This window comes from Trachinotus anak, unplaced genomic scaffold (genome assembly GCF_046630095.1).
Source record: "Trachinotus anak isolate AG129_WGS33_773 ecotype Australia unplaced genomic scaffold, CSIRO_AGI_Tana_v1 ptg000014l, whole genome shotgun sequence".
NCBI lineage: Eukaryota > Metazoa > Chordata > Actinopteri > Carangiformes > Carangidae > Trachinotus > Trachinotus anak.
The window spans coordinates 13,844,902-13,858,254 of NW_027273865.1; the positions used below are offsets into that span (position 1 = coordinate 13,844,902).

Consider the following 13,353-nt stretch of genomic DNA (forward strand, 5'->3'; position numbering starts at 1 on the left):
TTCGCTCATTTTCGTTTTTCTTTCTATCCACACTTCCTTATTTTTACCAGTTATACGCAAAGAATACACACTGTTAATATGCTGGCCTTAAAAATAATAACAATAAAATTAAAGCACAGTATTATTGAGTGGCTTCTCCCGGAGGACTGCGGTTTGTTGTTCTCACCAGTAGGTGGCGACAGATCTGAGGATTTTCAGCTGGAGATGCTTCACTAGTTTCTCGTTGGAGTCTGTCTGCTCAGTTTTGAGTCGTTTCTTTTTCAGTGTTTTTGATGTATTTCTGTACCTGTGTGGCAGCCGCAGCTGTGCGACGTAAAAAGCAGAAACGAGCGCTCCTTCGCTTCCGGTTTGGTTTCGCGGACACCTGTGGAAAACCAGCGGGCAGTTCCCCGGAGCTGCTGAGGAGGAACTAGAGGCTGATTTGCACTATCGGATGTGATTGAAACAGACAGTTGAATCTTGGTGAAAACCAGAGAGCGAATGTGTAAAAGAGAAAAGCGATCGAGCCTGTGTTACCCGAAGAGGGCGGGGTCAGGGTCGGCGGAGCGCGGCGGCGGGGCGGGCGGTGCCTACAGTCGCCCATGCCCCCTTTTGCCCTCCGCTCGCTGCGGGGGAAGAAGTGTGAACTTGAACGCAGCCTTCACCGCTCAGTGCGAGTCCAGGCAGAGGCCAGCCAGTCCTATCAGTCCGTCCCCGCCGCTCGGCTTTCGGCCAACTTATCGGAGAAGAAGCAGCCGGACGGATTGTGGCCCGGGAGGTTTTTGCTGCTCGAAACCCAGAGAGGTGCCAAACTCGCAAGGCTCGACGCGATGTCCAGGCGCAAACTTGGAAGCAGACCGCAGCACCTGAGCGCGTTTCAAGGTAAGCCCCGGCAGGAGCAGCGATGTGTGGGCACGCCGAGGCTGCTGGAGACCGGTGGGATGTTTTTTTTTTTTTGTTTGTTTTGTTTGTTTTTTTTTAACTAAAATGAAGTCAGACCGTGGTTTTGTGTTATCGCCAGTTTGCGCGCATGGTTTGGATGCGCACCGATGATCACAGATTAATTTATACTGAGTAGATGAAGGATGGGTGTTGTTCTTTAGAGGTTTGAAAGTATGTGTGTGTTTACATTGACCTCGGTCCGGTCAGTATGGACGTGTTTTAATCCACTACGCGCACATTGTTGGCAAATATTTAGATAGGAGCTTATAATGCTCCCCTGTTTGTCCTGATGTGCACTGTGGCTGCAGTCGTGCTCATAGAGGAAGGACCGGTTTACTGGCACGCTGCTTTCAAAGGCTACAGGTCCGAACACGATGATTAATATTTCCAGGTGAAGCGATGATCACATTTCTCGACAGGTCTCTGGCTCACTTTTCTGGGACGATCCTCTGCTATTTGGGACACATCTGATAAAACCTAAGAGACCGGGCCCATCCTTTACGCCGAGACAGACTTTACTTTAAATAATCAGCCACTTAAGTAACACTCAAATGAAAGTGTGGACTAGATCTCATTTGATCCCCATCAGACTGTGCAAACACAGAGACAACGATGTGAAACGTGATGATTGAAAGGGAAATAAGAGAGAAGTTTAAAAAAAAAAAAAAAAAAAAAGATTTGTTTTTTACAGTTCTCTACTGAAGACCAGTGGTGCGTGTCTGGTGTGACCACAGGCCCTGACTCAACCCTGTCTATCTGTGTCTCTGTGTGTGTGTGTGTGTGTGTGTGTGTGTGTGTGTGTGTGTGTGTGTGTGTGTGTGTGTGACCGCGCCTTGCAAGTCTGCACAAACAGCGCAGCCCTGAAACAGGAAAGGTGACATTTTTGAGTAACAACTGGCGAGATCCGACTTCAGACTGTACTGTCTGTACCTGTCCTGTGTGCTAGCCGACCTACCCCGGGCAGGTGGATCCAGTCCAGGCATCAAGGTGTGCCCATGTCCATGTTGAGCAATAGTCTACTGACCCCTCCTCCTCCTCCCCAAAGAGCCATACCTGGTCTGAGCTGAGAGACTTTCTTAAGACATACCCAGAGTTCAGGCAGGCTCTTGAGGAGGTTTGGTTTAAGTTGTGCCCACTGCTCGAACAACGCTCCTGTCTGCAGACTGCATGCATTTCAGCCTGCAAATCACAAAGGATTTGTCAGGTCGTTGATGTTGAATCAGATGAGCAGTCTGTGAGCAAAAGAAAAAAAAAAAACAAAAACACACACACACACACACACACAGACGCTGCTCTTATCTCGAACACCTTCAGTAACTTTTTTTCTCTTTTATTGCAATCTACTTCCTGTTGAGAAACCTGCTCCCACTGCCTGTGGTTGGCAGGGTAACACATTATTGTGAGTGGAAGGTGAAGCCTTAGTCATAATCTTATACTTTTAATGGAATAATCTGACTTGTCTCAGTGATTGTCAAGAGAAGTGGAGGTTGGTGCGCTCAGCTGAGATGGACATCTCTCTCTCTCTCTCTCTCTCTCTCTCTCTCTCTCTCTCTCTCTGCACCCAGCAGCCTCAGTCAGAGCGAGCCGAGTCTGTTTTGGGTTGGTTAAAGGAAGTGGTCAGTATTGGCTGAGCAGATTGGCCTCGTTGCTTTAGAGTTTATAACTGAAACTAGCACTTTCAATCACCACGCCTGTTGTTGTTCCACTGAGGTCTGACAGCCCTTTTGCCACTTTATGTTGAGCTCTGGGTTGTTAATTTGTAAGAGCGCGGTCGAAAATGGTCCTCAGCAGAAATCCGAATGAACTGGGGCTCTTGCTAGAGGAAGTGCAGATCAGCATATTTCATGCATTGTCCATACATTCGGGCCTTTTCTGGGAGATAGCGAGCTGTTTATTGTAAAGGATACTCTTTTATCGTCTTGATGTTTCGCTCCTCTCCCTCTGTTTTGGACACACAGGTAAAGGTTTGTGTAAATGTTATAGGCCTACTTACCTCCTGAAGAGACTTACACACACACACAGGATGAAATGGCATTGTTGCTCTCATGAAACAGACTCTGCTTGAGATCCTTTTTCTAAACTAGGTCAGCAACTAATGATTTTTTTTTTTGGTACATAAAATGTCAGAAAAGTTGGAAAAAATGCTCGTCAGACTCCAAGGAGGAGTCTTCAAATGTCTTGTTTTGTGTGACCAACAATCAAAGACCCCAAGATTTTCACTTTACTTTCACAGGAGACTAAGAAAACATGATGATATTCACATGTTAGAAACTGGATCCAAAGAGTTTTGGCCAAATTTGCTTGAAAAGTTACTAAAATCATGAATGTTCTTAATTGACTTTTTGTTTCAGTGTTATTAAAAAAAATATTCTTTATTTCCTTTCCAATACTAAGGGGCATTAGTGCCCGAATTTCTATGTAATGAACTGCACTTGTGTATCTGCCTGTGAACTGATGGCCCCATCCTGGTCCTCTGTCATATTTAAAATGTTAAAAGTAAAAAAAAATGTCGTCTCTGTTAGTAACTGAACTTTCTCCCCTCCCCTGCCTGTCATGTTTCTCAGACGCCCCTGGCATGGCGGACGGCACGGGCTCATCAGACGACCCTCCTCCTCCTCCACCTCCACAGGTCCGGGCTCCTAATGAGGGTCGTGACCTGCTGACCTGCGGCCAGTGCTGCCAGGCCTTCCCCCTCGCCCACATCCTGGCCTTCATTCAGCACAAACAGGGCGGCTGCCGCTCCCGAAGCCAAGCCCCAAACACCAGCGCCACGCCCCCCTCACCTGCCAACCGGGCACAACAGCACGTCGTAAACGCAGAGCTGGGGCCAGGCTTCATTGAGCTGAGGAGAGGGGCGGCCAGGGACAGAAACTGGGGGGAGGAACCCGGCGTGAAGGTGAAGGCGGAGCCCAGCAAAGCAGGTGAGTGCTCGAAAGAAGAAGCAGAAGAAGAGGGCAGGTTGCTAATTAGTGACTCTGTTTTTTGTTTTGTTTTATTTTTTCCTTTAACCGACCCCCTCTTCATTTAACAACTGTTCCCTCTCCCTCCCGAGTCCAGCTCATTAGCTAGCCGTTGCCATTAGCAGACCTGCGTGAGTTAGTGACGCACAGGCTAATTGTGTGGAAAGGATAGGCGTCAGGAGCGTTCAGAGTGCACTGAGGGTCCCCCGAGGGCCCCACACTGAGCACCTGAGCTCCAGAGCTCCCTGACTGTCAGTCTCTGAGGTGGAATGGCCAGGTAAACATGTTTCTCCCTCCCTGTCATCCACCGCGCCCTGGACAACAGAGACTGATGCCACGTCCTCTCAGAGCCAGCACAGGAGCATGTGTCTGCGTTCAGAAGTCCACTTCATGTGTTTTGAAAAGGGGTTTGTGGGTTGAAGTCACGCTCTGCAGTATGAAATGGTCAGAGGAGCAGAGGAGGAGGAGGAGGAGGAGGAGGAAGATGTGTTCGTGCAGCGCTCCTCACTGTCATGACACAGTAATGGAGGACGTTGCATCATGTGCAGGTCCTCTGCCATCTCCCACTGTTCTGCCCCGGGCCGAGCCACCTGAGCTCCTGGGAATCTCCTCCTTCCTCCTGCTTTCTCTTCACCGTGTGCATCATCTTCTCTCTCTTCTCGCCCTTGTTTTCATATTTTCTGTCTCTTAAGTCATCCCCCTCCTCTTGTTCTGCTTAAAATTGAATCAGACATTAGCACTGATTTTACTTTTTTCCGCTCTTTTTCCACTGCTTTTTTTTTTTTAGAGTGAAAATATGACTGTGGACATTGTGATGTTCAGGCCAAATATAATGTCACAGTGGGGGTCAAGCCCATCAAAACTCAATCAGCAATTCATGACTTCTCATTAAAATCCTTTTGAAAAATTTCATGTCCAGTGCCTAACAATGTGTTTCAGATGTTGTTTGAGAGTTACTGTGTCTTCCCTGCAAAGGTCAAATCTATTTGAAAGTCACTCTGTATCTGCAAAGTGAGTGTGGCATATTGTAAATGATTGCAAATGGACAGTGCATCTTGCAACACACTCGAAGAAGGTATGAATGCCCTTTTGCACATTTTGAAACAGTCTCTGTCATGTACACACACGTTAGCAGTTCCTTCCTTTGTGTAACGCTCAGGGGACGTGTGCGTGCACCATTTCCGTTTGTCCACAACCTCTCTTGTTTTTCTATGTCAGGCTGTGTTTTGGTTTTTTTTTCTGTCTCTCTTGCTCTGTCTCTCACTTTACAGTCAGAGAACACAGGAGTTTGGTAATTTAGCGTGTGCAGGATTATACAACAAACCTAGCACGTGCACGGGGCGAGAGGGAAAGAGCATGACAGCTGGTGAATAATGCAAAAGTGCATAAGTTTGGATTAAAGTTTTATTGGAGAATTGAGGTTGCATAAAAATGGTCATTTTCGCCCAGCTCTCAGTGTTCTCATCTCCTCCGGTTTTTATGAGTTGTGACATAAAGTTTGAGTTGTTGCATGGTAAAGTAGCAAGGAGCAGTTTTAATTGGACAACCTGCAGCCTCGTGAGCGGTAGGAAGTGTTGTTTTGCTTGAGTGGCGAGCTGTTTTGTGGGAGGGGAAACTGCGCATCTGAATCTTCTGAGATGACTGGAAGTGAAAGAGCAGTTATCCCACAACAGATAGCTCCTCCATCCATTTTCTGTATTCAAGAGAGAGGCAGAGAAAAGGGGGTAGAGAGGGATGGATTACTGAAGAGCCGCGTGCATCTGTCTCATTCCTTTTTATTTATTCTCCTTGTTTGTTTTTTTTTTTTCCCTCCTCATCCCCATCACCCCCCCCCTCCGCACCCCTTCCATTTCTTCTACCCATCTTCAACACACTTTCGCTTTGCCCTCTTTCAATCCCCCCCACCCCCCCACCCCCCACCCCTCACCCCCTCTTTTCTCCTCCCCCTGCCTCCCAAGGGAAAAGAGATTCTGCCTGCTGCTCGTTAGTGCTCCCAGCCAATCTGCATTTTTAATTAGTAGTTATTGCTTCTGCTTAATATTCAAGTGCTACCCCAGGCCAAATGGGAATCCTTACAAAAAAAAAAAAAAAAAAAAAGCAAGGAGTGAGAGGGGAGAGAGGCAAGGAAAGAGAAACTGGCTGGGTATTGTGTTTCACTCCAGGACCCCGAGACAAAAGCCCCCCACCCCCCCACCCCAGACACACACACACACCTCAGGGAAAGATTTGGAGGGTTTTGGGGGAGAGGTGGGGGGCAGAGGGGTGAGGAGAGCCGAGGTTGGAGGATGGGTCTCAAGTACAATCGAAAGGGGTGACATATTTTCGTGGTGTCTCTTGGCCCCCCGCACTACATTATAATCTTTTTATCTCATTTTCTTTTTATCTCCTGAGCCCTGACCTACCTACCTATCTATCTATCTTTTTTTTCCTCTGCTCTCACTCTTCACCCTCTTTTTTTTTTTTTTTTTTTTTTTTAAAGAAGTATCTCAACTTCTCCTGGGCTTCTCCTCAGGCTAGGTTAAAGGACATGAACACCACAGCTCCAGACAGAGGGAGGGCGGGAGAGGGGAATAAGAGAAAGAAACAGTTGCTGTCTTTTTCATCTCGACTCTCCTCCCCCCTCCAGTAAAATACAGAAGGATTTGACTTGAGGAAACATGAAAGAGGCTTATACCAGAGTCGGCTTTGAACCTCTCCAAAAAAGAAAAAAAGAAAAAAATAGAACTGTTTTCCCCCTCAATTTGAGGATCTTCTCTCCAGTTTTGATTTATGCAGAACGGCCTCATTTGTCAAGCAGGCTGAGTCAGTGCCTGATTTGCATAAAGCGTTCGTTTTCTACGTTCTGCTAATTAGCAATTTGCAGCTTAATTGGAGAGTGGCTTTCGGTGAGGAGACAAAGCTATCCACATATAAAAATATCTCCAGATGTACTTAGCGACATGGCTTGCCTCTCTGTTGGCCTTTCAGCTTCTGTTCTGCTTTTGGTCCAACAATTATAACTCTGCTTTCCTCTCACTTTTTACTTGTTTTGTTCTTTCATACTGAATCCTATGCCTCACCTGGCCCTTCTCTTCATCCTACATACATATCAATCTGTCTGCGCCATTCTCCTATAATATTTGGTTTATATCATGCTGATACTCATGTTCCCGTTCCAGCTTTTATTACTTTAAAGCTGCAATAACCAGTAATTTTACACTAACAGGATCACATGACTTCTTGTATGTGAAAAGGTTACTTGCATTGATGAAACCCCAGATGGTTATCCTTCAATTCTTCAGTTCCCCTCGGCTCTGCTTTTGCTTTATACTGTCTTCAAACTCATTGTTTTCATTCCCAACCTGCAACTTTACGCTCACCTCACTCATTGCATTGTTTTTGGATGTGCCTGGAGGCAGTTTGAGACAAAAAGCCTCTAAAAAACCTACCATGCACTACATGTTCAGCGCCAAACAGTAAACATACAAGCTTAGCATCCTGCTGGTGAACATAGTGGAGCCTTTAGCAGCTGAAGAACTGGTGGACACCAAAAACAGAGCGAAAAGGAGGGTGAATATTGGATTTGCATTCATCCGGTGGACACAAACACAACTCCAAGTAAATATTAGTCTTGCTCTGCTATATGTATAAAAAGGTTGCTCCCCCTGCCCCTGACTGACCAAAAAAATCAGTTATTGCAGGTTTTATCTGTTTGAATTTACCTCCCGACGATCTCAAAAGAGCTTCACCTTTTTATACTCTCTTTTCTTAACTAACATCCATTGATTTAAATCACTGACTTCATGCTGTCTTTGCTTTCCAGTGCCAGAGGAGCCGTCCTATTTCACCTGCCAGCAGTGTGAAGGTGTGTTTCCATCTGCATGGGCGCTCTTACAGCACGCTCAGCACACACACTCCTTCAGCATCTACCAAGAGGACGTGGAGGATGATGCAGACATGAGAGGAGGAGGAGGTCTCAAAGAGCACAAACCTGCTGCAGCCACTCTGGACCCACGCCACCTGAGCCAAGCTCTTGCCTCAGCCTTTCAGCCCTCCGCCCTGCGCCTCGGTCGCTCCCGTCAGACGCACACCACCTCCACCTCCTCCCCCTCCTCCGCCAGTAACATGCAGGCTCTGAACTTCTCAGTGCGGCTCAGGGAGCTTGCCGAGGGGAATAACAACCCCGCCAGCAGCTCCCCCAGAGGCCTGGTGCTGTCTCCGTCCTCTTCTCCACCAGCAGCTTCTCCCTTTCCTCAGACTGGCGCCCTCCAGGCTGACTACCACTGTGAGCTGTGTGACCAGAACTTTCACTCCCTGCGCGCCCTCTCCGCCCACCGCCGGACTCATGCTTGTGAGAGGCCCTATCACTGTGGAGTGTGCGGGCAGGCCTTCGCCCAGAGCGGCCAGCTGGCCCGTCACATAAGGAGCCATCACAGGGATGCTGCAGGTGGAGGAAGTGGATATGAGTCGGTGGAGATGGTTGTGATGGAGGAGGATGTAGGGAGGCAGGGGATGAGAGGGAGGTTTCAGACACAGCCAGCTGGAACCATGGGAAAGGGAGTGGTTGGTGTAGACATGAGGGCTCAGGGCCCCTCCGAGCTGGACCTGACCCTGCCCAAACACCCCTCCATAGCTGCAGGCCTGATGCTGCTGACCTCACAGGTTAGACCGTCAGACAGGGAGCTGTTGAGGCTGTACCAGCGCCAGAGAGAGGGGGGAGAAGGAGGGGAGGAGGAGGCGGCAGAGGGACAGGGGCAGGGGGAGCCCCAACACACCTCACCCTGCGCCAGCCCGTCTGAAGGCTCGCTGGAGAGCGGAGAGACAGGGGGCAGCGGAGAGAGCGGCATCGCCAGTGGCAACTGCACACCCAAACGTCCAGAGATGGGCGACAGAGTGCGAGGTGCTGGAGAGTGGGAGAACGAAAGAGGAGAGATCATTGAGAGGGAGAAAGAGTGGAGCTCAGTCAAAGTGAGCGAGGCTGTGCAGGAGTGGCAGAGGGAGAATGAGCGGAGGAGTGTAGCAGGAGGTGTTAGCAGTGGAGGAAACAATACCAATACTACCGCCGGTTCAGCTGGGAAGAAGAAGAAAGACGAGGCCTGCGAGTACTGTGGTAAGCAGTTCAGAAATAGCAGCAACCTGACTGTGCACCGCCGCAGCCACACAGGTGAACGGCCCTACCGCTGCGGCCTCTGCAATTACGCCTGCGCTCAGAGTTCAAAGTTAACGCGTCACATGAAGACCCACGGTGCACAGGGGGCTAAGGCTTCCTTTTTGTGTCAGCTGTGCATGGTACCCTTCACTGTCTACGCCACTCTGGAGAAACACCTGAAGAAAGTCCACGGCCTGAGCCACGCCAGCGTAGGAGCATACGCACAGGCCAGCGCTGCAGACACTTTAGCTGCGAGGAAAGCTGAAGAAGAAGCAGCCGTGGTGGTGAAAATGGAGGAGTGTGAAGCCAGTTTGGATCAGATAGAAATGGAGGGCAAAATGGAGAGTAATGTGGTGAAAAGCATGGAGGTGGAGGAGAGCCAGGGCCACGCTGAATTTGTGGAGAACAGACAGAGTCCAGCCATAGTGGGAGATCTCCCACCTGAGAGCAGCGCAGAAGTGAGCTCAGCTTTGACTTCTGCACCATGAGAGCTGCTCTCCTCCACTTATTGACATTCAAATAGCACTGTATAGGACTTAAGTCACCCTTCAAACGAAAACAACTCAGCCCATCCTTGAACTGACAGTCAAGTTAAACTGGAATCTATAGACAAAGAAGAAGAAGACGAAGCTACAGAGCGATAGAAAGCAGCAGGAAGCACTGAGGCCCACAGAACAGCCACGTTGTTCACAATTGTATGCAAAGCTACTGGCTGAAACTAGGTGCCTACAGCTCTTTAGACCACAGAGCAAAACAAGGCCATGACATTCAGCAGGGAGATTACCAGAGCTCTTGAACAGGAAGTGAACTGCCACAGTCCACACCGACACAGGAAACTGATCACCATGTTGCAGTGCAGGATGCAAAAGACGAGTGATTTATCTCTCTGGTGACCCACTGGACAGGTGGAGACGGATATTAACTGTCAGATAATACAGAGGACGGATTATATCGAATAAAAAAGCCCAGCAATAGAACAATGTTAATATGTTTTCAGCATCAGCAGATGGAGAGAGGTGATATTGTGCTACCTAGCTGTTTTCTTTTGAGCAGACCTTTTAAAGACTAAAGACGTGTTGAACAGGCGCAGGGGTGAAATGAATCCAAACACTGTCTGCCTGCAGTTTCTCAGACTCTTCTTTTTAAAGGCGCTTGGTTGTCACAACACTTGTCACTTAACATAATGTTTACAGGGCTCTCGGGGCCTAGCAAGGTTGTGCTCTCTGCGACAGTATGTATGGATGATTTTCAGTTTGTTTGTTTTTTTCTAATTTTATAAATGTGAATGCGAAGACTACTGATGTTTTTTCCATGGTTAGTTTCTATGCATAAAAACCTGCAAATTTTACCTTCATGTGAAACGGGTGTGTATTATTTTTCTCTGTGTATTTGGTATTGTGACGGTTTACATCAGTAAAGTGCCGGACTGCTTGAAGCTTGTGCATGTTTTGCAGCCTGTTTTTTTGTTTTTTGGGTTTTTTTTTTTTTTTGTTTTTTTTGTTTTTTTTTGCCTGTGTTTGAATTATTCCTAATTTATGAATGCTGCATGTTGGTGATTGTGTAACTGAAAAAGTCTGTTTCACTGCTGAACTACAGGGTTGAAAGGTGCAGTAGTAGGGAGTTGACCGGTGGAGTTTTGTGCGAGCACTTGGGTGAGTGAGTTGTGCGAATGTTTGTGTGTGTACATAAGACAAAAACAAAAACCCTCTACTTGAACCTTGTGTCCTGTGATCTTGTGTCCTGAGCGTGACTCGGCTGGTCATAATCACTGTGTCGTTCTTCTGACGGGGTCATTGTGTGTCAACGATGAGGATTTAAACACAAGTTCAGCCTGAGGAAATCTGTTCATTTACAAATATAACAGGACAGAGTCTTCAAGTAGAGTGTTACCAACTTTTTCATAACTACTGCGATAGTTTTATGTTACCGGGTCTGATTCCTACTTGCATTCATGTCAGGGAAAACAACTTCTTATGTGAGTGGTGTAATGAATGATTATGAACGAGTGCAGTGTAACTGTTCAGGGATAATATTTTGTACATAGATTGACATACTTGCTGTTGCTATACTTATTATTGTTATTATTAATAATATTATCTGCCTGTCACTGTTACATGCCCTCCACTTTTCCTAGCATCATGTCCTTTATGCTGAACACTGGGTGTTGTGAAGCTGTTCACTCTGCTGTCTTTGTAAACTTGACAACATTTTGTACCATGTCATGAGGAGCCTCATTAAAGAACTGAGGTGAAATATTTTGCATTGTGGAGTTTTCTTTTTTAGCCTCCCACTCGTGTCTTTTTCTGCTTGTGTTTGCTTTTTTTTTTCTTTCTTATTCTGGGACCGACAACAAAGCTTTTGAAACTATTTTTAAGTATCTTTTCTCACCAGGATGTTGTCTCAGTCAGTGTGGGTCGTTTCTCTGAGGACCACAGTCAGCGCTGAGTTATTAATTTTTAATTTGAGTGTTTGGATTAGGGACCCTCACGCTTGTTTACATCCTTAGGATGTTACTGGCTTTGTCTAGAAACATGGTAATGTAATTCCAGCGGGTGCGTGTGTGTGTATGTGAGTGTGTGTATGTAGATGTATCCGAGTTGGTGTCAGTCATCCAGCAGGTTGTGAGATGGGTGCAGTGAGCTGTGATGGGACACAGGCGACAAGGATTTCTCAGGATACAAAATTGATGGGGGGGGGGGGGGGCAGCAGTTTGGTTATTGTTTGTGGGCATGTTAGGAGGCAGAGTAAGGTGGGTGGGAAGTGTCAAGGGGTTGGGATAATTGCTGACTCCATTTTAAGGGCATAAAAACCTCAGCACCAGCATCTCTGGCCTTAACCCCCCCCCCCCCACCCCCCACCCCCCCACCCCACACACACACACACACACACACACACACACACACACACACACACAACACCCCCCCCCCCCCCCCCCCCCCACCCCCCCTAATGAAGATGAAGTTCTATGATCCCTCTAGCTCATTAACAGCAGGTCTTTTAATGAGCTTTCAACAGGGTGGGGGCTGGGTAGATGAAGAGGAGGAGTGGGGTTGGATGGTGGAGGGTTGGTTTATTGCACCAGATGCACCCACGCCCACTCCTACCAATTACCATTGTGTTATAGAGAAAAAGGAAGTGAAGACAGAAGCCCCTCGCGCCCAGATGAGTCAATTTGTCCGTTTTTCTCCACAGAGACAGAAAAAAACAAGGAGGGAGGACAGTGCAGGTGACAGGTAACATCCCCTGTCTCTCCCTCTGGTAAACTCTGCCCTGCTTGTCTGTTGGGCGCCACAGCCAGCGCCATTTGGTGCTCGTATGGACCCAATTATGTAAGGTAAGGTGATACACAGCAGAACACAGCACAGTAGCCCCTGCAGCAAGTGGATATCTTTTTCCTTGTCCCTGAGTGCCCTTTGTCTTCCTGCAGTCCACACCTCTCTGAGCTGGTCACAAACCCCGCACAGGCCGGTGTCAGCACCCAAATCAGCCAATCACAACATGAAGAGTTAATCATGTCTACCAGTGGGAGGGTGAAGCCAGCATTGTGTGTGTTTGAGTGTGTGTTTTCTGACCAGTGGTGTTCCCCTTGGCGGTAGTAATGTGGACTTTGAGATCTAATAGTTGCTCCACAGAGGAAGCTTTTGTTGGTTGGAAAGTTGGGAGAGGTCGCTGCAGGACAGAAACACACACACACAACCAACACTGTCACAGGAGTTAAATGAAAGAACACTGAATGCACCCATCTGCTTGTCCACATCCGTTACGTTAGAAGTACTGATAAGTTTGACTTTTGGCACTTATATTTATTTTCAGTGAACTTATTAAATATATATTCCATAACTTCCTCAAATAAAGACTAAGTTGTGCTTCAGAGCCTTCTACTTGTGGCAAAATACTGAATCTGAACTGAAATATCCATCTATTATGTGAGGAGAGACAAAAATGTCCCTAAAGTTTGCGAAAAACCCCAAATTCACAGAAGCTGAGGTAATGATCTCATTGTCCTCGGTGGTAGCTTCCACCAACAACAATATCAGACCACAAACATCACAGCATTACAATTAAATAAAGCCAAACATTTTTCACTGTCATTAAACTTAGAAGACTGCACATAAAAGATGATCAACAGTGAAAAACAAACGGCAGGTAAAACTGTAACATGTGGGATGAAGGCGTAGTTAAACTTAAAGATCTACACTTCATTCAGATCTAATTATTGCATTAAGGTAGTACAGGTATAGTTAGTGATGGCCTCAAATCTTTGAAATAAACAAAGAAAAATCAGATGATCCAACTTCATTTCCTGCTGCAGTTCAAATATTTAAAAGCCTTTTTAAAAAGATA

The 13,353-nt window shown here is 47.1% G+C and overlaps 1 protein-coding gene across 1 annotated transcript; it reads left to right on the top strand.

The window, feature by feature from the left end:
- Positions 1–531: 531 nt before the first annotated feature.
- Positions 532–11,262, top strand: znf296 (zinc finger protein 296). Its single transcript, XM_071495899.1, has 3 exons — positions 532–861; positions 3,486–3,842; positions 7,684–11,262. The coding sequence occupies exons 1-3, from the start codon at positions 582–584 to the stop codon at positions 9,495–9,497; spliced, it is 2,451 nt and encodes an 816-aa protein (XP_071352000.1). The 5' UTR covers positions 532–581; the 3' UTR covers positions 9,498–11,262.
- The last annotated feature ends 2,091 nt before the right edge of the window (positions 11,263–13,353 follow it).

What these genes read in the sequence shown, in the direction of transcription:
- znf296 (XM_071495899.1), top strand. Translation starts at nt 582, where the DNA reads ATGCCCCCTTTTGCCCTCCGCTCGCTGCGGGGGAAGAAGTGTGAACTT. An exon ending in GCACCTGAGCGCGTTTCAAG is followed by an intron (nt 862 to 3,485) that starts GTAAGCCCCGGC and finishes CATGTTTCTCAG; the next exon opens with ACGCCCCTGGCATGGCGGAC. An exon ending in GGCGGAGCCCAGCAAAGCAG is followed by an intron (nt 3,843 to 7,683) that starts GTGAGTGCTCGA and finishes TTTGCTTTCCAG; the next exon opens with TGCCAGAGGAGCCGTCCTAT.